Source organism: Chaetomium tenue (genome assembly GCF_020726465.1).
Source record: "Chaetomium tenue strain MPI-SDFR-AT-0079 chromosome Unknown F5144scaffold_7, whole genome shotgun sequence".
Taxonomy (NCBI): Eukaryota; Fungi; Ascomycota; class Sordariomycetes; order Sordariales; family Chaetomiaceae; genus Chaetomium; species Chaetomium tenue.
This window is the reverse complement of record NW_027117335.1, coordinates 1,506,967-1,531,076: the sequence shown is the minus strand read 5'-3', so window position 1 is coordinate 1,531,076 and position 24,110 is coordinate 1,506,967. Positions and strand designations below refer to the sequence as shown.

General features: G+C 56.3%; 7 protein-coding genes across 7 annotated transcripts; 3 read left to right on the top strand and 4 right to left on the bottom strand.

Moving 5' to 3' along the window:
- Nucleotides 1–795: 795 nt before the first annotated feature.
- On the top strand, nucleotides 796–3,636 carry F5144DRAFT_499091 (uncharacterized protein; the record flags this gene model as incomplete). Its single annotated transcript, XM_066786310.1, has 5 exons — nucleotides 796–1,225; nucleotides 1,388–1,543; nucleotides 1,799–1,874; nucleotides 2,052–2,883; nucleotides 2,947–3,636. Coding segments are annotated over 5 exons (2,184 nt in total), but the record flags the coding sequence as incomplete, so codon positions are not given.
- A 483-nt stretch (nucleotides 3,637–4,119) lies between these two features.
- Nucleotides 4,120–5,241, bottom strand: F5144DRAFT_551856 (glycoside hydrolase superfamily; the record flags this gene model as incomplete). Its single annotated transcript, XM_066787711.1, has 3 exons — nucleotides 4,120–4,215; nucleotides 4,300–4,740; nucleotides 4,798–5,241. 3 exons carry the CDS (start codon nucleotides 5,239–5,241, stop codon nucleotides 4,120–4,122), a joined length of 981 nt encoding a protein of 326 aa, XP_066638963.1.
- A 1,446-nt stretch (nucleotides 5,242–6,687) lies between these two features.
- Nucleotides 6,688–8,999, bottom strand: F5144DRAFT_498413 (uncharacterized protein; the record flags this gene model as incomplete). Its single annotated transcript, XM_066786266.1, has 3 exons — nucleotides 6,688–6,899; nucleotides 6,968–8,447; nucleotides 8,541–8,999. 3 exons carry the CDS (start codon nucleotides 8,997–8,999, stop codon nucleotides 6,688–6,690), a joined length of 2,151 nt encoding a protein of 716 aa, XP_066638962.1.
- Nucleotides 9,000–9,645: 646 nt separating this feature from the next.
- Nucleotides 9,646–13,864, bottom strand: F5144DRAFT_596421 (uncharacterized protein; the record flags this gene model as incomplete). Its single annotated transcript, XM_066790796.1, has 4 exons — nucleotides 9,646–9,833; nucleotides 9,900–11,994; nucleotides 12,548–13,150; nucleotides 13,253–13,864. The coding sequence occupies 4 exons, from the start codon at nucleotides 13,862–13,864 to the stop codon at nucleotides 9,646–9,648; spliced, it is 3,498 nt and encodes a 1,165-aa protein (XP_066638961.1).
- Nucleotides 13,865–18,385: 4,521 nt separating this feature from the next.
- Nucleotides 18,386–19,465, top strand: F5144DRAFT_606894 (uncharacterized protein; the record flags this gene model as incomplete). The annotated part of the gene is made up of 1 exon (XM_066791519.1): nucleotides 18,386–19,465. The coding sequence occupies one exon, from the start codon at nucleotides 18,386–18,388 to the stop codon at nucleotides 19,463–19,465; it is 1,080 nt and encodes a 359-aa protein (XP_066638960.1).
- Nucleotides 19,466–20,383: 918 nt separating this feature from the next.
- F5144DRAFT_391727 (uncharacterized protein) lies at nucleotides 20,384–21,877 on the top strand. The gene is made up of 4 exons (XM_066784721.1): nucleotides 20,384–20,622; nucleotides 20,690–20,916; nucleotides 20,970–21,793; nucleotides 21,848–21,877. The coding sequence occupies exons 1-3, from the start codon at nucleotides 20,488–20,490 to the stop codon at nucleotides 21,781–21,783; spliced, it is 1,176 nt and encodes a 391-aa protein (XP_066638959.1). The 5' UTR covers nucleotides 20,384–20,487; the 3' UTR covers nucleotides 21,784–21,793; nucleotides 21,848–21,877.
- A 1,470-nt stretch (nucleotides 21,878–23,347) lies between these two features.
- Nucleotides 23,348–23,716, bottom strand: F5144DRAFT_596419 (uncharacterized protein; the record flags this gene model as incomplete). The annotated part of the gene is made up of 2 exons (XM_066790795.1): nucleotides 23,348–23,428; nucleotides 23,483–23,716. The coding sequence occupies 2 exons, from the start codon at nucleotides 23,714–23,716 to the stop codon at nucleotides 23,348–23,350; spliced, it is 315 nt and encodes a 104-aa protein (XP_066638958.1).
- Between the last annotated feature and the right edge of the window lie 394 nt (nucleotides 23,717–24,110).

Here is a 24,110-nt window from a genome sequence, read left to right as displayed (position 1 = left end):
CAGTGATATTCATCCAGGCTTTATTTCTCATTTCTCACAAGACCCTCAACTGCTTTATAGTTTTGATTGAATCCTTGACCACTCCACGCATCCCTTTTTGGTGCCTTTCTCGACGGAAGCAGCAAGACACATTCATGAGCAGCGATATTTCAGTATCGAACTCCCCAAGGACTACCGGCAGAGGGGGGCGAACATTTAATATTGCTCACGCTGTCTCTTCTCCCACACCGACGAGCGGCAGCGCCAAGGCCACGGATTTGCCCCATGCGTCATTGGCCGCTTGCTGGAGTGAAGGCACTCTTATGAAGCTGGAGACGGTCTGGGGACAGAAGAACTGTTTGATTCTCTGGGACCATCTCAAGGCGACCACATTTCGCCTTCCAAGCGCCCGTCCGAGTACTTTGTTGAGTTTGTTCTGGAATTCAACTCTGCGAGCATCTCATCATGGCCCCAAACCGATTATTACCAACTGGGCCAAGCTTCCGGGGTAGCAACGAGAGCGTGCAAACACCGCCGCCGAAATGTACGTCCGCAGACACGGCTCTAGTCGTCGGGTGGCAAGACACTTTGCTTGGAACCACCATATGAACTTCTTGCTGATGCTATATTGCAGCCTCTGGACTTCCAGCTTTCAATGATACTTCCGGCACGCCTCGTGCCAAAAGACCGAGGGAAGCAAGAAAAACAACCCAGCCCTTGGCCTGCCCATTCTGGAAGTTTAACCCGTCAAAATACAAGGATTGTTTCAAACATCGCTTCCCCGGCGTGAAGCAGCTCAAACAACATCTGCTGCGATGTCATTACACTTCTGCGTACCGCTGTAAGACTTGTCAAGCGACGTTCTTATGGGAGATTGATCTTAGAAAGCATTTTGATGCAAGCTACAAATGCATCGCTCGTTCAGACTCCTTCGGTCCGAGTGGGAAGGGTTTCACTTATTCCATCAACAGAACCGACTGGGACACTATCAATGACGTGGCAGGGCGCCGGACCATGTCACCTGAGGATCGTTGGGAAGGGATATGGCATGTCCTCTTCCCAGAACGTCCTGCACCACCATCACCCTATGCCGAAACAGACTTTACTTCTGGGGACCTATTCCTTTTTTGCCATCACTTGATATCCGCCGGTTCCCACGAGCTTTCCGACTTTTTCAAACGCGAGAATCTCTGCGGTAACAAAATCCCCAAAGCTGCCATCTCCAAATTCCTGAAGAGCTTCTGCCGTGACTGGGCACAGCTTCAAGACTCTATCACCTCGACCGACGAAGGCAAGCCTAGAAGCCAAGAGCTCTCGGTTTCTTCTGCTGAAAGCAGACGCGATGGAAACGCGAGCTTTTCGAAGGGACCGAAGATGGTTCTATGGAACGAATCCATCAACGTTGAAGGGCCGAGGTCGCTTGCCTTGAATCCCTTCCATCAACTCCCCTTTATTCCAGGTGTTGTCGATATGGGCATTGATGTCGACCTTCAGGATGTACCACTAGCGACATCCAACCAATCCGCCGATTTGGGGGCCATGGAACACACGGCATTCCGAGATGGTTCTCCAACTGTGTGGAGAACAACAGAGCAATCTGCCTCGGATCCTTTTGTCGACGACTCGGTCCTCACAAAAATACCCTCTTCCCACAGCTGGAGTACCACTACCACCGTGTATCCACCCCGCGATAACTGGAACTGGGGCGATTTTGACTTCCTTTCCGAGAAATCGCACTGCGCGACGCGTCGCGAAGCCGACTACGAATTTAGCAGTTTTTTGATGCCGTCGAAAGCGCCGGGTGTGGGGTATTCTCAAGCAAGCAGCAAAATCGCCGATTTTGGCGAACAGATCGTTGGAAATACCGCCAGGTTAAATGCTGACAGCGACGTAAAGTCCACGGCCACGGATTTAACGGCGACAGCCGGGGGGGTTACCTTGTTCTTGCCAATGAGGGGGCCTAACTCGTCCTCGCCAGTTTCGGCGTCTAACTCGTCCTCGCCAGTATCAAACAACGAGGGGCCAGACAATGAGGCCTCTCCATCGACGGACGAGAGCGGGAGTCAGACCAGTGGTGACGGAACTGGATCGCTTGATAGCTTCGAATTCGGCGATATCCTTGTCCCCGATGGGTCGCGCTTCTCTTCGGCTCAGTCAGCGGCTGTGCGGGCTCTCACAGTGGCCTATGACTATGAGAGGGAGTCGCAGATCGTCACTCCTTATGGCACGACCGGTGCAGTTTCGGATCCTACCGACGGTCCCGGATCCTCATCGCCGCAGAATACGCCATCCGACTCCGCTGGTTCTCTCGCGTCTTTTGACATTCACTCCCTTTTGGCCGGGATCACTTCCCAAATCTCGTCCCAAAGAGGCGATGCCCGACAAAAGCGAGGCCGGGAGGAAGACGACGAACCGAAGAAGTCACCACCCCAGAAGAGAAAACGCATAGAAAACGGGGCAAAGCGGTTTGCTTGTCCGTTCCAGAAAAGATATCCCCTGAAGCACTTCTTCTGTGGTGCTGGGGGCGCTAAAGGTGAAACGCGCGGGTTCGTCCACATCAGCCACATTAAGAGCCATATCCATCGCTGTCACACACGGCCGCTTTTATATTGCCCCAACTGCAAAGAGGAGTTCGAAGACCCAGAGGGTTTTGCAGAACACCTCAGGGGGCAATCTTGTGAGGCGCAGCCGTTTCGGGACGAGACAGCACTGCCGTGGACTGCCGCGCTCGCTGCCTCTCTAAGAGCGGGGGTAGACAAGGCACAAAGCCTTTCTGGGCAATGGTTCAGTATCTGGAGGATCCTATTCCCGGAGGAAAGAGAGCCGAGCAGCTGCTTTGTGGACGATGTCCCCGAGCATATGCTCCAGTTTCAACAGTTCATCGCAAGACGTGGAGACGAGATAGTATGTTCATGCATTAATGAGGTTTAGGCCAAGAAATTCGTAGGTCACTGACGCATTTCATAGGTCCGAGATGTCATCCACACACATGGCCTGCTGTCAGACAGAGAGAGCGCCGCCGACGAGGATCCAGAATGCGCCCAGCAGAATGAGGAAGAACTGGTGGCATTCGCTCGGCGCGTCTTTGGTTTAGCCACCGAAGCTATCTTCCAGAGCTTTACGGATGATGCCCATCAAGCGCATCAGGCCAGTCCATCTGGTGAACAGTCCCGCCAAGGCAATGATACACCCAGGAACAAGGGGAAGGCGCCAGAGAATTACAGAACTGCCTCTAACTCCTCGGATCAGACCAATGATGGAATACCGGTGATAACTGAATCCATGCTAGCAGTCTTCACGCCCTCCGCGGTACAAAGGGTGCCTGACGGTACTTTTATAGACCAGGGAGCAGGTGAAGTCGAAGACAATAATCTCACAGCATCCGATCCAATCCAGCCTGTGGCTACCACGGGGGCGGTTCTCCATGGATCAAGTTTACCAAGCCTTGAAATGGCTTTGGACCATCCGGGTCGAGGGGAAGGCATCGCCGAGGGCTCTGGATCATTCGGAGGTGGTGGTACAGACAATGCCGGAATTACGCTCGAGGAAGACTTCATGCATCTTTTCGGGACGTCCGGAGGTGATTTCGGTTTCTTGGATCCAACAACATTCGGGCCTGGAGGGTCCGACTCTGGCACAAATCCGCCCCCACGTTGAGTCGTGGCAACTTTGTGTTCATAAGTCTAGGTACTAGCTCGTAGTTAGAAGACTTGAGAGTTTTAGGGAAGCGTCGCTTGTGAGCAGGATACCTAAGGAAAAGTAAATAAATGCCTATTCTTAACCATTCAATGACTATTAGGGGTGAAACTTGAGCTAGAGAACATGTATGTTTGCCGCTCTTCTCCTGGACTTGATGTGTATCCCCATGCTCACGGTGCCGCCCAGCTGATATCACCGAATAAGGAGGTAGGTAGACTTCCATCAATGCCAAAGGACCAAGACTGGCTCACCAAGCCTCAGGATGTCAAACGAACAATGGTATACACAAACATGCGCGATCATGTCATAATCATTTTGTAGCTATCCCATATGTACACAAGAATAATTCATGTCCAGAAATCGGATCTTAACCTCGGTTTTGTTCCATCCCGGTTTCTCCGTCTGAGCAACCCGGTGGGGTTGCTTTGAGCCATCTCGAGTTTACTTGGACAGAAGACTGACAATGGCGTTGTAGTTGGCCTTGGGGTTGTAGTTGCTGTCAAAGAGGAGGGGGTTGCCCTGGGGACGCCACGAGTCCTGTAAAGTCGTTTGTTAGCAGTCCGTTCCAGTGCATTTCATCACGCCAGACGGAGAGAGAGGAGAAAGAAAGAGTCAACTAACCGGGTCACGCACACCCCAGACGGTGATACCAACGCACTTGGGCTCGTCGAGGCAGCCCTGGGTGACGGCGGTGTAGTCGTTGGTGTTGCTGTTCTGGATGTCGAGCTCGGTGACGGCAACCTCGGAGACGCCGGAAGCGGCGAGAGCCTTGATGGCGCCGGCGAGGCCGTTGCCGCCGCCGGACTGGAGGTGGCCCTGGGTGCCGATGCCGTCGATGGGGGTGCCGGCGGCCATCCACTTCTTGACGTGGTTGATCATGCCGTTGGTCACCTTGGCCGCGTTGGGGCTGTCCAGGTTGTAGTCGTTGATGTACAGCTTGGCGTTGGCGTCGGCCGCGCGCGCCGCCTTGAAGGCGATGTCGACGAAGTCCTCGCCGAGCACGTTGGAGAAGACGCTGCTGCGGAGCGAGCCGTCCTCGTTGAACATCTCGTTGATGACGTCCTAGGGTGTTGCGGGTTAGCTCGGGTTTGGCATGCTCACGCCAACAGCAAAACATACATAGCCGTAGATCTTGCCCTTGTACCGGGTCATGACGGTGGTGATGTGGTCCTGGATGGCCTTGGTCAGGGTGGCCTTGTCGCGGATGTTGTTGACCCAGCCGGCGAGCTGCGAGTGCCAGACAAAGGTGTGGCCGCGGATGGTGATGTTGCGCTGGGTGGCCCAGTCGACGAGGTAGTCGGCCTGGCCCCAGCTGTAGCTGCCCTGGTTGGGGTTGATGCTCTGCCATTTCATGCTGTTCTCGGGCGTCACCTGGCCGAAGTTGGCCTCGATGATGGCCGCGTTCTTGCCGGAGCCGAGACGGCCCTGGTCGGCGCAGGTGCCAAAGTAGTGCTTGCCCTTGGCCTTGAAGAGCTTGTCGATGCTCTGGGCCGCCTGGCGGCTGTCGAGGGCGGGTGCTGCCGAGACGGCGAGCGGCGCCAAGAAGAGGAGACTGGCCTTCATGATGATGACGTTGGAGTTCAAGACGCTAAGAAGTGCTTGTTTGGTTCCGTGTGCTGCCCAGACATCGACCGGACAGTTGGGAACAGCGGAAAGGGGATGATCCTATATACCCCGCGGGCAGACACATGTTCCCGGTCGTCATCAGTCTGCGTGTCTGCAAATCTACCCGCCCGTCCCGTATTTCCAGAACAGTCCCCGCGCCAGGCGGCGAATGGATTCCTTGTTTGTTTCCCTGTCAGACCCCTGCAATATGTTTCGTTCCTGAGGATCCCGCCGCTCTTTTCCTGTTATAACACGACCCGGAATCTCGAATCAAACCCCCAATTCGGTAAGGCCACGGCATCTGCAAGCGGGGCCCCGCGGCTGGAGTGCATTGCCTCCTTGTCGGGCATTTTTGTCTTGTTTAGCCGCGCCTTGTTTGGACGGTTAAAGGGTGATCATCCCCCTTTTGCCAGATCCCTATAATATCAGGTTCTACAACCCTCTTCCCCACAAACGCCTTATTATACAACGGTTCCAAAGCCATGCGCCCCAATGAGATGTCTATTTCCCCGTCCGGGCTTTGGCTATTGGTGGAACATTGGGGTGGAGGCCAAGCGAGTCTCATGTGCCGGCCAGAGAGTCCAAGGGTCGTCACCTTGTGCCACCCTACGCGCCGCAACAAGAGCCGCTTGGGCATCTAACTTGGCACATTGGACGGCATCGCGTTATGGTCGAGGGCAGGGTTCACATAACAGCTCCAATCGCATGCCAAGCTTTGTTCCAAAACCGTTGATGGCCAGACATGTCAATATCTATCAACGTCACCGCAATACGACAGCTTGTTTGGACTCTGACCCCAGATCATTGAGCCGGCGCCGGGTAGAAGGAGGCGACCGGGAAAGCGGACGACTGTCATGGCCCAGTTGAGAGGGTATTCGTGGATCTATTGCCTCCGTCCATAGGCGCGGTGAGCAGCTGGAGTGCGCGTTCATTCAAATCGCCGTGGCCGCTAAATAGTGAGACGGAGCTTGTAATATCGGATGGGCTCATTGGGACGTCCCGGCGGTGCTTATGGATCGCTTGGCAGAATGCACTATGTCCAGCAGGCTGTATTCAGCGGCGCCCAACCCGGATACCCGTTTAGGGCACCAGGAATATCTTGGTCAGCAGCTTAGCCCAACACCCATATTCACGACCAGTTGGTCGTGCTTGTTTATCTTCAGGCAGTTGGCCCCCGATTATCCCAAAGTGAAATTTGAGACCGACCCAAATGTATCGAAGGCCCACAAGCTCGAGTTGAAGGGATAGCTCCTATACCTCGACACCGCATCGCCAGGCTTCAACATACACAATACCCTATCCAATGAGTTCTATGGCAAACCATCCGAGCGCCGACTTTCCATGAACCAGAGATCACAGCTATATTACACCAAGCTAATAACACAGAGCGGCGAAGATACCCCCTCACCTGGACAAGAACTTCTGGAACGCCGACTGGTCGATGACGACGTTGCCAACGGCACGGAGGCGCTTGCGGCCGGCCTTTTGCTTCTCGAGCAGCTTCCTGCGGCGGGAGATATCGCTGGCATGCAGCTTGGCCAGGACATCCTTGCGGAAGGGCTTGATGGTTTCACGGGCGACAATGCGCTTGCCCACGGCGGCCTGGATGATGATTTCTGCGGGGGGTCAGTCTCACGGATATTATCAAGGGGGAAAGGGGCGGCGTGGGAGCGTCACAACGTACCGAACATCTGCCTGTCGACGTGCTCCTTGAACTTTGTCACCCACTGCCTGCCCAGTCGGTCTACTTGGCTGGCGTGAACCACACGCGCAATGGCGTCCACGGGCTCCTTGTTAACTAGCAGGTTCATCTTGACCAGTTGGCTCTCCCGCCACCCAGCGTCCTCGTAGTCCAGCGTGGCGTAGCCCTTGGTGGCGCCCTTCAGCTTTCCGAACAGGTCGTCCACCAAGCTCGACATGGGCACCTCATACTTGAGGATGACCTGCGTAGCGTGGAAGAACTCGAGGCTCTTCTGGAGACCGCGGGCGTTCTCGCATATCTCGATGACCCTGCCCAAGTATTCGTCGGGCAGCGTGATGGTGGCGAGCACGTAAGGCTCGAAGGTGATGGCCTTGCGCATGCGGACGTCTTCGCCTTCAGGGAAGTCGGCAGGGTTCGTGATGATCGTCTCCGCGCCGCCCGTGCTCCAGGCGATCTTTGTCGGGACCGCAGGCTCCGTGATGATGATGTCGGCACCGTGCTCCTGGCGGAGTCGGTCCTGGAAGACCGAACAGTGCAAACTCCCCAAAAAGCCCAAACGCCACCCGGCGCCAAGAGCCTCGGAGAAGTCCTTTTGCAGCGTGACGCTACGGTCGTTGAGCACCAGCTGCCCAATGCTGTCCGCAAGTTTCGTGTAATCACTCTGATCTGTCGGAAACGCCGCGACGAAAACCATCGGCTTGGGTTCCTCAAACCCCGGATACGCCTCGACGGCCTTCTCCGACCCCACCGTCGTGAAGGTATCCCCAATCTTGGCGTCCTGAATCCTCTTCATCCCGGGGTTGAAGTGCACATACCCAACCTGCCCCGCCCGCAACACCTTCTGCGGCACTTGATTCGGATACTGAATACCCACCTCCCCCACAATATACTCATTCTCCGTCTGCAAGCTCACCAACTTATCCCCCGCCCTCACGGTCCCATCAAACACCCTCACCAGCAACACCACCCCCTTAAACGTATCATACCACGAATCCACCAACAACATCCTCAACGGCTTGGCCGTATCCCCCACCGGCGCAGGCACATGCTCCAGCACCGCCGGCAGGATCTCCCCCACCCCATGCCCCGTCTTCGCACTCACCCTCACCGCAAACGACGTATCCAACTCGAACACACTCTCCAGCTGATCCAGCGCCCTCTGCACATCCGCCGTCGGCAAATCAATTTTATTCACCACCGGCACCAACGACAACCCCTGCGCAAACGCTAAGTAAAAATTCGCCACCGTCTGCGCCTGCACGCCCTGCGAGGCGTCCACCAGCAGCAGCGCGCCGCCGCACGAGGCGTAGGAGCGGGTCACTTCGGCGCGGAAGTCCACGTGCCCCGGGGTGTCGACGAGGTGGAGGAGGTAGTCGAGCCCGTCGCGTGCGGAGCGGTGGATCATGGTGCAGGTTTGCGCTTTGACGGTGATGCCGCGTTCGCGCTCGACGTCGAGTTTGTCCTGGTGGTGGGGCGGGGGTGGTTGTTAGAGGGGGCTGTTGGGTTGTGTGGAAGGGGGGAGAGGGTGGGGGACTTGGGGAGTGGTTGGACGTACGAGGATCTGCTTATTGGCGTCGCTGGCTGAGATGGTGCCCGTGTACTCGAGGAGCCGGTCGGAGAGTGTGCTCTTGCCATGGTCGATGTGGGCGACGATGCAGAAGTTACGATAGCGCTCAATGGGTATTGCGGCAATGCGTTTTTCGAGCTCGGCGGCGCGGCGCTGCTCGGGTCCGTCTTTAAGAGAGGTGCTGGCGAGGCGGCATTGCAGTGGTGTTGCTGTCGTCGGGACGGTTCGATGTGGGGTGAGGGGATAACCGGTGGGGGTACGGATGGACCGCAAACTCGATAACGGCGCTGGAAGTTGCGAATATCCTCCGGTAAAGCATCGCGTGCTACCTGGTACTACCACTGTTCCCCCTCTTGTTGCTGTTCGCAAAGCCTGCGTCGGCGTCGACAGCGGAGACACTCGGCCCAGAGGCGGCGCCAGACGCACACGCCGCAGCCATAGTCCCATCCGTGTTTCCCGGCCCGGCACGCCACGCATCCAATTGGCGTTCTAGGTCATGTAATCCGCGGTGGAATCGGGTTTCGTGTCGAGATATCGGCGGGTCGTCGTCGTCTTCGGTTAGCTGCGCAGTGCCCGAAAATTGGAGATCGCCAGGAACGCCAAGAGAATTCATCCCGCAACTTTCTGGAGCTCAAAATGCTTATCTTATCGGGCCCCCTGAAGACCACCCACCCGCAGTAACAAGAGAGAGAGGAGCTCAGGGGTCACAACTTTGAAGACATTGGAATTAATATGGACAACAGCAAGAAAAGCTATGTACAGCGCTCCAACCCATGATCCCGCGCTTCAATCCTTCTGTGTTCAGTATCCCAACCTGCAGCAGTAATGAAACATATCTCAAGCGTCTAAATGGAAAGGGGGTTTCTCCCTCCTGGCCAGGTACATACAATCCTTCCCCCGTTCCATGCATGCAATTATACACACCCCATTCACCCATCCCTTGAAGATGGTGCTCTCAGTCAATCATAAACCTCGTACACCAGCACGAGCCTCCTTCAAACAACAACAGCCAGGGCCGATATCGCACAACGGTCTGCTTCACCTACACGGCGGGGCGGGGGCCTCAACACTCATGTGGGACCGGGAGGGATGTTCACACCAGCACCCACTCTGTGCCGCGCTTCACAAACTTGTCTAACAGGAGCGTTAGGTCGGCCAGCGCAAACCGGCAGACATAAAACGCAAAGAACTCTGCTGCGTGGCGTGTGCACAGCTCGATGCCGACCTGTGTCTTGTCGGCGTGCCGCAGGCCCGGGTCGTCGACCTGTCGCGCGACTTGGTCTGTAAAAAGTAAGCGTTAGCCAACATATCTCTCGTCTATCCTCGTTGTAAGTCGTTGTTACTTACCCACTGTCTGCGCGGCGTCAAACAACCTCGCCAACGACGCCATATAATTCGCATTGGGACCCCCAAACGCCACACCACCCACATCCCGCTTCGTCGGCCGGCTGGTCGGGTGGCTAGTCATCGGCAAGCTAGCAATAGCCATATCCTTGCCCATGCCCTCATGCAGGTTTGTCGAGCTCGCACCACCCCCAACATTCCCACCACCCCCACCCTTCCCACCATACCCCGTCGCCAACCCGGGCAAATTCGCCGAACTATTCTTGCTCCTCAACCGCCTCCACGAAAAGCTGCTCGCCTTCCCCGCGACACTCGCCGAGCGCGGCATCGACGCCGGATCGGTGCCATCCCCGGCCCCCGCCGCCGCCGCATCCTTGAACATGGCGCCCGCCCCCTGCACACCGACATCACTGCCCAGGCGCCGCGACAGGTTACTCTGCACCTGCTCGAGCACGCCCTCCAGCGCCTGCATCTCCTCGAGGACAGCATCCGCATCACAGGTGTCGACGCGGGCCAGCTTCTGCAGAGCGGCGGTCAGCAGGTCGCAGTTGGCGATCTTGTCCTCGATGCCCTTGAGCTTGACGCCCTTGACGCGCCACACGTCGCGCGGGACGAAGAGCTTGGTGCTGAGGTACCCGCCGCGCGAGTGGCACAGGGTTTGGTATAAGGCGCGCATCAGCCAGAAGGGGCGGAGCGTGACGTCGCTTGGGCAGGGTTCGAGGGGCGCGGGCGCGTCGGGGTGGAGCGGGTTCGGGGAGCCCAGGTCGTCGGTGGAGTGGAAGTGGTTCTCGAAAAGGTGTAAGCCGCTGGTGGTGGCGCTGTTGGTGCGGTCTTTGACGAGGCCTGGCGGGAGCGAGGGCATCGCGGGGAGCCGCGAGCCGAACTGGGTGCTCAATGGGGTGCCCGGAGAGTGGTCTGGTGTGTCTTCCATGTGGGAGATGGAGAGGTTGCGTGTCTTGAGGCTTTTGAGGGAGGAAGCGGAGTAGTTCTTCCGGAGATTGGGTCGCACGACTGACGGGGTCCCCACGCGCGAGTAGTCTTCCTGCGAGAAGGCCAGTGGTGGTAGCGGTGTGTCGTCCGGCTCTTCGTCGAGGGTTCCAGGGATAGGGGACGGGCCGAGCCTGGCAGAAAACGGACCCGCCGTCCGGTTGGGGCCGGCGGATAGAGCTTGACGTTGTTGTACGATATAACTGCCCGCTTTTGGCATGGATGGGATTGCCGGCCCGGCTGTTGCTGGTGCTGCCGGGGCGAGCTGCGTTGTCTCGATCTTCAGCTCTTTCGGGTTTTGACCTGACAGTCGCCTGTTCCGGACGCTTTGGCCGGAGCCCTGGGACCCCGCGGAAGTGGGAGGCGGCGGAAGAGGAGCCATGGCGTGGGGTGGCAACGCCGGCAATGGGCCTGATGGATGCGGGAGACCGTTATCTTCGCTTACCGGGGTGAGAAGCGTCGTCCCAGTAGGCGGGTTGGATCCCATGGAGCTGTGCCAGGTCCGGCCGGTCATGCCGCTTGAGTCAGACTCCCGCGGGACTGGTGGCCTCGGCTGGACACCAAACGAAAAGTCCTGAATGGTATTGCCCTGGGTCATCTGCTCCAGCAGTCGTTCATCCTCTTCCGAGTCGTTGCCGTCGTAAAATTCGTCCTCGCCGATGGCCTCCTGCCTGCGGTATTCCTCATCCTCTAGTTGTTGCTGTCGCCGTAGTCTTTGCTCACGCTCGTTGGCAAGCTCAAGCGCCTCCCTTTCGGATTCACGCACCAATTCCCTAGCGATCTCCACCCGCCGGAGTGTGTTCGCGATGGGATCCACTTGGGCATCGTGGAAGGGGTGCTCGGAGTATTGCGCTTCTGGGTCGTATCCGTCGTCGTACGCGGCCTCGATGGCGTCGTCCAAAGCTGCGTCGAACTCGGCTTCCGTGGCGCCACTGGCAGCTCGGATATGCTTACGTACAACTCGAGAAGAAGAGCGCGAGTGCACCGACGTCACGCTCGAATGCTCGGATTCGTCGATTGGATCCAGCCACGAGACCGACTCGTGGCTGCCGGCTCGTTTATGTCCCAACTGCGGCAGTGGCGGCGCTAACTGGGTGCTCTGGGCCGGCAGCTCTGGGGGGGGGCGTTGAGGGCTTTCGTGCTCGAAGGGCGGTGGTGAGAGTCGGGCAGGAGAGTGTGGTCGTCGAGGTAATAGCGGCGGCGGCATGTATGCGTTATCTATGTTCGGGGGCCGTAGCGTTGAGCCGTTCTGGTACCGGGCCCTTGAAAAGGCCGACTGTAGGGAGTACTGTTGGGTTAGGTAGGACGAGGGCCCATCTCTGGGATCCCTGACGGCATCGCCGGGAAGTGGCGATGCTCTTGAGGGCGGTGGGGGGTGTCTCATCGGCTCCTGAGCAAACTGGGCCTCCAAAAACTCCTCCTGAATTCGCTCTCTTTCGCCCGTAGCTGGGTGCGAGTATTGACCACTCGCTATTTGCCCGTTCAGAACATCGTGGAGGTCGTTGCTTTCAGGCCGTTGAGGTAACGCCTTCCCCTCGGGCTCCATGTCGACGAGTTGCTCGTCGAGTTCCATTACTCGCGCTAGGTAAGTTTCATGCTAATGGCCGGGACGGGACTTGTTAGACTCTGGGTGGAACGGGCAATGCTAAACCGTGGGTACTCACGATGGCTTCGAGCTTCCTCCGGTCCTCCTCGCCAGAAGTCCGCAGGAGTACTTGCTGCAGCACAGTACATGCTTCGGCATAGGCCCTCCTAGCGCCCTCCAAGTTTTGCGCATTGTCCAGTTGAACGGCGGTGTTGGCTTTTTGCAGAGCTTTGGACAACATTGCTTTTTGGGACATGGGCTTTCCGTGGCGATCACGGTCCCTTTCACGGTCACGATCTTTATCTCGGCTCCGCGAGGAGACGGTGGTGTCGGCGCTTCCTTTTGCCCCGGTTGATCGGCTGCGTGAGTGGCCCCTGACCTGGCCATTTTGTGTGTAGGGCATGGTAGAACCGTTCATAACCATCGTGGCAGGCGGAGGTTCGGCGAGGTGCGCCTGAAAAGATGATGATCCCTGCTCCTCTTCCGCGTCTCCTTGGTCATCCCAAAACCTGCCGCTGTCCTGTTGTGGTTGCGGCGCCTGTTCAGGCTGCTCCAAAGAGAACTGCCTCAGCGCATGGGCTTCGAGAACTTCGTCCTCGAGCGACGGTCCCGTCGAAATCTGGGGCAGACTCTGGAGCGGTGCGAGGGTTGTGGTTGCGGCCGGCTCGTTCCGATTCCTTATCTGGATCGATGACCGAGGCGAACCACCTGGTGTTGAAGGCTGTCGCCGATGGAGCTTCTTGCCCGGCGATGTGAATGCTCCTCCTAGTATCTCAGAACTTACCCGGCGAGTGAAGTCGGCAATATGCGATGCGCGACTTGAAGTCGTCGAGGCCGACCAGCGGTTGAGGTTGCGGAGAGTGTCGCTCAGGCCCCCGGCGCTACTTGACCGCGAATGCCCCCTCTTGTGTTTCCAGTCTCGTTCTCGGGCGGAATCGGGGATCTTGGGCGCCGGTCGGGGGTCATTGAACGGATCCCGAAGCTCGGGAGCGTCGGCGTGGGGAGTGCCCGGGTCGACAACAATTCTCGCGGGCGGCAACAGCGATGAGGTGCGTGGGGGGTTGCGGGCGGCAAGAGACGAGCTCCGGGGCGGATTGGAGGGAAATGTCGAGTACGTGGTAGCAGGATGGACGGCGGGGGCCGAGGGACGGTCGGGGTCTGCAGGGGGATTGTTGTCGATCGCGTCGAGGTGGTAGAAGTGGCTCCTCGAGCCAGGGTTGGCCAGGTCTCGGCTCCTGTTGGTGCGGTGGGATCGGGATCGGGGGGACGGCGACGTGTGGGATCCAGGACCAGCGAAGAAGGCGGACGGGGCGAGCGGCGGCGTGCTCGAAAAAAGGGCGTCGGACGATGGAAACGTCGAGGTCGTGGGTGTGACGGCGGGGCGGGATGAGGACATTGCGGGAATGTCCCCAGGGCGGCTCCAATTGCTCTTACACGAAAGCGAGCAGCCGGCGGCCGAATCGAGACAAGGTGGGAGGGCTCACGGCAGAAGCCAGGGGAAACCGAGACAGTGCAGGCGTGGATTTGTGTGACTGGGGACTGCGGGCGCAGGGAGTCGGGGGCAATCAGCCGAGCGTGTGATGATCGCTTCCCGGCCTGCTGTTGGCTGGTGTCGGCCACTGCAGCGCTAGCTCGTGCTCGATTCGTTCTCCTCCAATACTTTCCCCACTACTAAGGCAAGCGTCGGTGCGGTGCAGGCCTGGCGCCAGTGCGAGTTCGTGCGAGTCGCCGGTGCCCAACTTGGTTTGGGGACTTTTTTTTTATGATTTGCCGGATCGCTGCCTCCAATGACGACGGGTAGGGGCACACGACTTCAATCGCTCGAACAGGGGCGGATGAGACTCGAGCCCTTCGGGGTATCACGATGGGAGACTCGGCTTGGTGGCCACATAACGGCGAGTTTTGAGTGGTCAATTGGTGTCGGGCAAAATACACCCCACGCCTCAGGCATGTGTTGTGGACGGGGCCTTAGGTTGGGAAAAGGGGCAAGCGCAGCGGGGCTCAGGGCCCGGGGCTTTGGTTCCTTTTTGTGTGCGCGATTCTGAGTCAGTTCACCAAGATGCTGTGCCTTCCGAACCCGCAAAGCTGTTACATGAACGTGTCATCAAGATGCTCGCGGATGCCTGCCTTTCATCCTCGAGATCCAACAGAGCCGAAGGCTGGAGTTGGGAATGGCTTGACGTTGACCAACAATGGTAAGACGCCTAGCTAGTTGGTGTCCTTAGGCTCATGGCTAGGAGGAATGGGACCGTGGGAATTGCGTGCAGAACACCCCCGGTCAAGTTTCTTCAAGGTTTGGCCCCGCAATCATGACTTGGGCGATTCGGCGAGGTGCAGTTCCCTGACTCCACTAGCTGCCATTTTCCTCGGCGCTGGCTTAACATCCGGGGACATGGAAGTTGAGGACCATAATAAAACAAAAACAAAAGAAAAAAAGGTAAAATATCTTAGAAACAACACTCGTTGCAGCAAATGGAAAGGGACCCAAGTGAGGAGACTGGGGGAATGGCTGAAAAAGACGACACATGAATTTTAAACTCGGCGTCCAGTGATCTGTACTTTCCTAAATCGGCGATGTGCTGCAAGATGGCGGAAGGTGTGGATGGTGCCTTGCATGCTGAGCTGCAGTGATAACAACCTGAATAACCGAATGTGTGTGCATGCTGCTTAACATGCCACAACACTTTTCTGTGGCTATTCACGCAGGCTTCAATACCAAGAGACGCGATAGGTAAGGTGCTCATACAGGATACCATCGGCGGTTTATTTTCGGAACGCAGACTGAACTGAATCTTCGTTGTCTGCAGGTACGTTACTTTCCATGCAGAGACCAAAGTGGATCAACAACATGATCCCACCATCGCCTTTCTCGCAATCCCCATGTCCCCCTCAAACCAACCAACCACTTCATCACAACGTGGTCGCTACTGGTTAACACAAGCTTTTTGTCGAAACATCGAATTTCGACGGCAGCTTATCCCGTTCCCCCCTGCGGAACGTGAGACGCGCGGCACCTTGTTGCCCGGGTTGAGCCGCGCTGGAACACGTCCCGTTTCACAGTTGTTGTTTTACATTGAAGCACCCGATTCCTCCACGCCCCAACTCTGCCAATGTTAACCGCAGGCCAATTTGTCTCAGCTTTTTCTACCAGCTTGTTCTCGAAACACGACAAACATCATGATCTTAAAACGACGACAGCTAGAGGGCCCCGCCGTTTCCCCGATGGCGTCATAAATGGGGGAGACCGGAAACTTATGTACAAACTCATATGCGAGGCCTAATCATGGGAGGGGGGAAGTGGGATGGGAGTGTGTGTTTTCTTGCATTGACCGCCCCGCTCTCCTCCCCCGGCGGCACAGGTGGCTTCATTCAAAGCCCTTGCCACTGGGTGTTTCGACGGCGCAAGTAAGATACATTAGTACTAACCTAAGTACTGCGTCAAACGGCCTCTCGACCCACCCGCTCCCCGGGTAACCAATTGGCGTCGTGGAAACTCGCTCGTGTTATGCTTCGTTACCTATCTGAGGCTGGCAACTTCAATACTGCCTACCATCTCATCGACTACCTCTGGAACGTATCGGACTGGGGCAATCCCAGATGTGCGGGGATCTTCCTCTGGTCCTAGCAGGGCACCGGCTCTGCCTGTGTCAACGTGAAGGCTTCTGCGGCGTCTGCGAGCTATTTTGTCACCCAGGAAAGCGTGCTGAAACCCATTAACGAAGCCGTTTCTGGTTCCTCGAGGCTAACAGAACGTACCACATTACCCGAATATAAGCTACGTCAGAGCACATCCTCGGACCGCCACAAACCGCCCGTGACAACTCCCCAACAAATCCACAACCGCCCTCCCTCCACCAACCTCGCCACCCCAGACAAACAACCACCCCCCATCTACCCCAAAACACACCCTCCCCAACCGCCAAACCTACCTGCACATACCCCAGCCACAATCCCATCAACTCCCCAGGCAAAACCTTCTCCCACCCATACCTAGGTACCCCCATCCCCATCCCCTGCCCCTCCCCATCCCTAACCCCCCTCTCAACGAAGCAAACATATGCCCCGCGCACCGCCTACCGCTCCACAACAGCCACAGTGCATGGGGGGAAGTGGTCGGCGTTCAGGGCATGGCGCAGGCCACGGGTGGGTGCTGGGCGGCGCGGAAGGCGGGATCAATTTGTCGGGCAGGAAGAAGCAGGTCGCGCAGCGTGCTGAGGTTTTGGAGGTTGTTTATAGAGGTAGAGGACGTCGGTGGTGAGGTCGATGTGTAGGGTGTGGGGTCGTCGTCGTTGTTGTTGCTGTTGTCGATAGGGTAATAGGTCCTTGTCAGGTGCGTGCGGAACTTGGGGTGATTATCACTTTGGGGGGCCTCCAGGAGGGGGGTACAGGTGGAAGGGGTGCGGGATTCGATAGTGCGGGATTCGATAGTGCGGGATGGGGGGTCGTCAGTGCCGGGGGCGATCACGAAGTTGAGAAAATAGGCAAAGGTTGATGGAGGTAGAGGTGGGTTTGTTGGCGTTGATCAAGAATACCAACGGTGAATTGGTTTTGACAATCGTTACCTCTCACCCCGTAAGTACCTAGGTACCTACGCTAATTGCAATTCAGGGTGACTACCCGCTACTAGAGACAACCTACTTGCCGATATAACGTCGGAGTCCTAAACCGCCGGTCCCCATACATCCTCATGACGCGACTTGGCTTTCTGCCATACTTGTGATTTGTAACGGGGCTGTTGCGAATGCCGTTTCGTTAGATACAAAGGCAGGCGGATGAATTCCGCTTACCAAATTCTAGTTGCGCCTCTCGCGGTTCGAATCACTTGACAAAGGCTTTTAACCGTTTTCTCCTTGTCCAGGTCTATTTTTGTTCCCCTGAATGATATTGATGGAATTGAGAGATGGCAGCTGTTGGAGATCTAGTAGATCAAGTCGGGTCTTTTGGCTAACACCAAATTGACCATACTTGTGAAACTCGTCCCTTACGCGTGCTTCGATCTTGTCTGGTTTCGTAGCCACTGCTGCCCATATAAAGCCGCAGCCTCGCTGTTCTCGACACAGCGTAAGGTAGCCAGGAAGCCTGTTTTAGAGAAACTCCAGTCGTCGAAATGGTCAATAAACATTTTCGATACTTCCCCCTCCTGCCCGCCGAGGTCCAAAAAGAGGTCTGGCAGTTCGCGATGTTAATGCCTCGAGTCCACTACCTCGAGCTGTTCCATCTCGATCATTATCGCAATTGGGATAGTATTTCCCGCGCCGTCCAAGAATGGCAGCGAGAAATTGCTTGTAGCGACGCTGGACAGGTCCTCCAGGAGCTTGTGCCAGCCCAGAACCTTGGCCCCAGGTTTAATTTTACCTATAGGTTTGGAGAGATCATTCAACGCTTTGCGCCGACGGACCGTGGTCCCACACTGAAAATTGCCACGCCTCAGGTATTTACGGGGAATCCGACGTCCTGCTACTTCACCAACAAACCTCTATTAAAGCGGATCAACCGGGGGGCCTACGACGCAGTCGAGAGTGCGGTCGAGAAACCAATAAAGCAGCAATCGGGGCAAATTTACGGTGACCTGACCCATAGCCAGCCAACTATCCCGCTGTCTCTCACCACACATGAGGATCTTGTATACTTGTTCAATGTGATGAGCCGCCCGAATGATTGGCGTATGATCACAGGTTCCTTGGAGAGTTCAAGAACCCCGGCCTCTATCACCGACCAAACCAAGAATATTCAGCATATCATGCTCCCTTTTGGCGGATTCGACACCATGAGTCGTCTTTGTGCCGGTTGCGAGAAGCTCACGTGGCACATATCCCGGCTGAGTTTTTGGACTAAACCGAGTCTTGTGGATCGGCAAGCCCGTAACCGATGAGGTGTTAAGGCGGCGTGTAAAATGTGTACCAAGGTTAAGGAGAAAATGAAACTCGGCAGCGAGCCTGGCGACGAGGCTACCGTCCGCGAGGGCCTTTTAAAGGAACGCATGTTGGCCATGCTGCGTCAAGTGCAAAGTGACTGCATCAAAGAACGCTACGATATATACGCCATCAGCTCTCCCCGCCCGGCCGTGTACACAGGAAGTGACGACGACGAGGATGACACCGTCTCTATTTGCTCGGACGACATTGGCCGCGACGACCGTTTTGGCTGGTACAACAATTCCCGCGATTTCCTCGTCATTGAAACAATTCCTTGCCCATCTTGGGTCCAATGGAGCAATGACGGCTCCCGTCTGCCGCCCCAATTTGTCGAGCTGCCAACAACCTCCGGCATACGGTCACCACCTCCACCCCCGCCTGCCACAAATGGCAATACCACCGCAGGCCCTTCCACCCTTCCAAGCCCCCTCGGCCGAGAGCAAATTCGCTTTTCAGCGTTTGGCGACGCTACGCCTGTGCACGGCGGCCATTGGCAGTGCAAATGGATCAATATCTGGGACGACGTTCCCTCCAAATTGTTCCGCTGCCTCCCCGACCTCGTGTGTTTGCACGTTGTCGACGACGAGCTGACGCTGCGGCCCGAAATCACCGAGTTGCCCGCCCAAGGTCGCAAGTGGCTGACGGGCAGCCCCGACTCGCTCTTCGTGGAAGTGGTGGACCCGACGGACGGCACCTGGGTTTGTGAGCCCGAGGTACGCCGCGGCTGGAAGGCTGAGTCGGGCCAGAGGGTGGGCGACTGGGGCGAGTCGTTGCCGTATGGGGACTATGACTCGGAACAGGAGCGGGACACTGTAATAGCAGGCGGTACGCGCCGGAAGGGCAGTAAGTATCAGCAACCGCCGAGTCTGACCGCGGTGCTGGAGTATGTGGCGTGGTTGAGGGTGGTTTTGGCAAGACAGTTCCGCGAGGACCAGGAGAAAGGGATGCCGACGAGGAAGGTTGACGTAGCGATTGTGGCATACTTGGTGTTGGACGCCGAAGGGAAGGTGGACTTCCACGGGAGGGCCAAGAAGCGGATGATACGGGAGCCGAACCAGTTGGTTCCCGACCCTTCACGTTGAATCGCGCCGAGTACCTAGTGCCGTAATGGCTTAATTGCCTAGATGGTCAAATCAAACACCCCTTAAACATACTACCTCCTGATGAAAACTGATATGGATACCAAATACTTTCCCAGATCAGATGTTGGTGTCCCTAATCCCGTATGTTGTTGAAGCTGAAATAGAAACGTGAAAAGAATTCAAAAGCTCCGCTGCTGCGAAAAAGTCTGGTGCACGATGACTGTCGGTTTGAAAGTGGCATTGAACCCTGACCCCGATTGATACATGAGTTAAGCCTACCTAACCTGGGCAGATGCCCTGAGGACCTACGGTAGGTAATGACGCGAAAAGCCATGATGCATCGAATGCTGGCCGTAATAGTAATATTGGTAGGTGGTTCGAAATCAAAGCCTTGCGGCAGGAAGCTTAATGATAGTATACAGTATATTACTTCCCTAATAACGACCTACCTTAAGTAGGTAGGTACGGTAGGTACCTGACCTAATGGAAATGGAAGTAATGGTTGTTTGGCTTCACTGTGTACCCGGCTTGGCCACTCAACGAGGGGAGGAACGGGCACGGTTCAGTCCTGGCCAAGATCGGGGATGCTACAGCAAGTTTCCCCAAAGGGCAAGACGTTGAGCTTGTTCCTCCGTGTTGCTCCCTCCCCGGCCATCTCGAAAGGGCCCAATCATAAAGCCCCATCCCGCCCAGTGTAAATCCCCAACTTGGAAGCCGTTTCAGATTGCCATAAGTTAATATGTAGTGCCTTGCCAGTAAGAAGAAGGAAGCAATTGATCGGCACGACCTGCCTTTACCCGCAATTTACCAGCTGATCCGAGTCTTGATGGACGCGATAATGGCGTTAAGAGTTCGGAAACCCATGTCGTCCCTTCCGCCTTTAAACCTTCAATTGAACTCGAAGCCTGCTGGAGAAATGTTCGGGAAGGTGCATCTGCCTCCTCGTCGTGGCTTCCTCCCGTGCCTCTGCACACCTTGCACCCCGCTCTCCATTCCAACCTCCGACTGGGGTGGAAATCGAAATGTTTTCCCGACACCGGATCCTGGCCGCCTCACTTGCCGTGGGCGTCACCCTCTTCCTGTGGTTCCGCACGCCACAGTGGCCGATAATAGCGATAAACAAACCGGCCCCGGAGATTCTCAACAGCACTCTCGGGGTAAGTTGCCCTCGCCATAAGCAATGAGGCCGTCTAAAAACGATATACTAAATGGCAGCACTTTTAGTTTCAGCACATTTTCGCCATCAACCTCCCTTCGCGAACCGATCGCCGCGACGCCTTGGCGCTGGCCGGCGCCTTGTCCGCGCTCGACATCACTTGGGTTGACGGGGTTTTGGGAAAGGACGTGCTCGACAAGACGCTACCGGGGGACCCAACCAGTCGCCAGGGCAATGGGGGGTTTACCACGGGAAACAAAGGGTCGTGGAGGGCGCACATGGACGTTTTACAGAGGTGGGCTCGGAAGTTCTCGATTTTCGTCCAGTTGTTATCTAACTGCGGCGCAGGATTGTCCACGAGAACGTGACTAGTGCCCTCATTCTCGAGGACGATGCCGATTGGGATTTGCGCTTGAAGAGACAAATGCAGGTCTTCGCGCAAGCGTCGAGGGCTTTCACACAGCCGTCAAATGGGCAGTCTCTCGCAGAGCAGTACAGCACTCACGCCGACCCAGAGCTCCCAATCGCACAGCTGCCGTTGGGAACTCGCCCCCGCCTTACGCCTTACGGCGACGATTGGGATGTCTTGTGGCTCGGTCACTGCGGGGCCGACTTCCCGGGCGCGACATCCCTGAGGGTGACGATCCCAGACGACATGACTGTTCCGTCCCCGAACTATCTCAAACCGCACCCCTTCGCCCTGCAAGACGCTCTCGCAGAGGAATATCCCCCACATACGAGGGTCGTACACCCGTCACGCGGGACGGTATGCACACAGGCATATGCGGTTAGTCAACAGGGAGCAAGGAAGTTACTGTGGCAGTTTGGGCTCCAAACCCTGACAATGGGATGGGACCTCATGTTGCGGGATTGGTGTGACGATATGTACAGCCCTCTCAGCTCGGACACGACCGGCGACGATGGAGACGACGAAAAGAGGAGGGCTCCGATCTGCGTAACGGTGCAGCCGCCGTTGTTTAGCCACCACTACGGGAAAGGGGCCGCCTCGGATATCATGGCGCCCGGGGGAGGGTTCGTCAACAAGGATAAGGAGATGACACCGTACGTCCGACTCAGCGTCAGGATGAATATGGAGAGGTTGGTCCATGGCCAGAAGGGGATAGAGCAATGGGAGGACGACACTGTGCATCTGGCAGACTGACTGTTGACCGGTAATTATATGTATCCAACAACAGTATGAATTGCCCGCTGACCATTGATTTTAGACCTGACCGCGAAACCAGCACCATTGTCGAGCCACAGCCACGCCGCACCAGTCGCGATCGGACCCATACTCACAAAGTCTGGCTTGTTGTTCCTTCACCCCAAACCCACCACTTGGCTACCTGCTCGCCCCCTATCGACAGCGTGTACAACGGAGATCTCAATTCTCGTTCACCGTCCGGCGGCACCTCGGTCCAATTCCACTCATCCATCCAGCATCCAAGGAATAACCTGAGCATGACGAATAAAGACTCCCACCGAAACTCTCACCATCCAACTAGGTGAGGTTGTTGGGCAGGTTTTGACCCATATACAAGAGCGTACAACAGCAGCGCATTGTGGTAGATGCACACATAAGCTCACGCTCCGGCCTGCGGCAGCAGCTTCCCACCTGCCAACCCGCCTACCCTGCACCGCGTCTCCCCCCTTCGCCGTGACACTCAAGGCCAGACGACGCCCATTCCCCGCTAGGAAACCATATCTGCGCCACGGGCGAACAGGCCAATATTGAGCATAGGATGGGCGGCTTCCCTTCACCACAAAAGGGGAGAATGATGGACATTGTTGCGATCAAACATGCTGCTCAAGGGGATGGATAAACCGCTGGAGTTGGATACAGTCCATGACCGGGCAGTGAGTGTAAGTTATTATTTGGCAGCGCATAGTTCTCGTATGATTAAGCGTCAAGTCGGGCAATTGACGTGCAATCAATTATTACCCAAGGTTTAACATATTCCTGTCCGGCGGCCGCAACTCTTTGGCGTACCTCCTCGTCGCGTTGATGTGGCTGATGGGATGTTAGCCAGTGCCCTTTGACTTCAAGCTCGAAGGTGGAGGTTCGAGATTAAGGAGGTCAGCTTCAGAGACGTGAATGGAGATATAATGAGACAGAAAATGAGACCAGGTGGATGTGGGGTTATAGAACCTGATGGGCGAAAGGGTGGAGGGGCAAAGGGCCGAATGGAAGGTGATGTGTAACAACTTGCCGTGTTAATTAGGATCCCAGCCTCGGCACCCAGGACTCGGAGTCAACTTGCGACGACTTCCTGTTGACAGTGAATCACTCGGGACGGAAATTGAGAGTTGGACATTTCGATCACATGGATGTGACTAAGAACTGTTCTCACTTGTTCTTCCCCACGGTATAATAATGTCAACCCCACAGGTGCTTTGTGTTCACCCAAGCGCAGTTTGTGAGAGGATAACGCGGAGTGGGAATGCAAACACTGAGCATTTAACTGATCAGGCTTTGAAGAGTGCCGGCCCTAACCTCAGCCAAGCAGGCAGCAGAGTTATCCATCTTCACATGTTACATTCACTTCCCCTTCCTCTGCTCCAGTGCCTCTCGCCATGTACTGCAGCAACACTCTTCAAATATCGCCTTGCAAATAACGGCAACCCGCCCATCGGACTTGTTCACTTTCAAGGAACTAGCTGACACTTCATTCCAGCTCAGGCAAAGCAGCCACACCATGGCGTCATACAACGTCTTCCTCGCCGAGTCACTCGGGGGAGGCAAGGGAGACCACCACGCCATCCTCGTTGAACACGCGGCGCTCCAGTCTGCCGCGCCCAATACCGGCCTGCAGACCTTCCTGTACCAGGTCAAGGGAAGCGTTGCCCAAGGCATGATGTACGAGTTTCGTGATACCCGGGACGAAGACTCCTTTCTCGGAAAAACACTGCTTGGAACGGTTGAGTACGACGATTTCAACTGCATCGACCGCATCTGCGCTGCCTTGCCCGCGCCAAAGAAACAATTTGACGGGCCGAGACGGCTGTTCCCCCGAGAGAAACTGTATAAGTGCCAGGCGTGGACACGGGACGCCCTGCAGACTTTGGAAGATGAAGGTGTTTTGAAGAGCTTGCATGGTGTTGCATGGCAAGGTATCCATGAGGGGAGGCGGACAGCAACATGGAGCATTTGAGGCGGACGGGGGTGATCGCAAAGGAAGAAAGTGGGAAGGAAACGTGTGGGAACAAATGTTGAGTGCGCGTGTAATCTGGCATGGACATGGAACCGTCAAGGCACGCGAAGGACACCTGTTGATGAAGAGTCGAGGTAATGGTGACGCAAATTCCCAGCTCACATTTGGTTGAACCTTAATTCAGGTTCTCTGTATGTAGCCTGGGACCAATGTCGGGAGAAAACTCCCCTTTCTCCAACCGTCCCTCTGATAACCTGCAATCGGATGTGATCCACGATTGCCATTCCTCCCAATCCATGCTGTGATCCGAAGATCACAGCGCCTCCTGGTACGCCCA

Coding starts and splice junctions, on each gene's coding strand:
- F5144DRAFT_391727 (XM_066784721.1), top strand. CDS start 20,488: ATGTTTTCCCGACACCGGATCCTGGCCGCCTCACTTGCCGTGGGCGTC. Junction 20,623..20,689: donor TTCTCAACAGCACTCTCGGG/GTAAGTTGCCCT, acceptor CAGCACTTTTAG/TTTCAGCACATTTTCGCCAT. Junction 20,917..20,969: donor CACATGGACGTTTTACAGAG/GTGGGCTCGGAA, acceptor ACTGCGGCGCAG/GATTGTCCACGAGAACGTGA.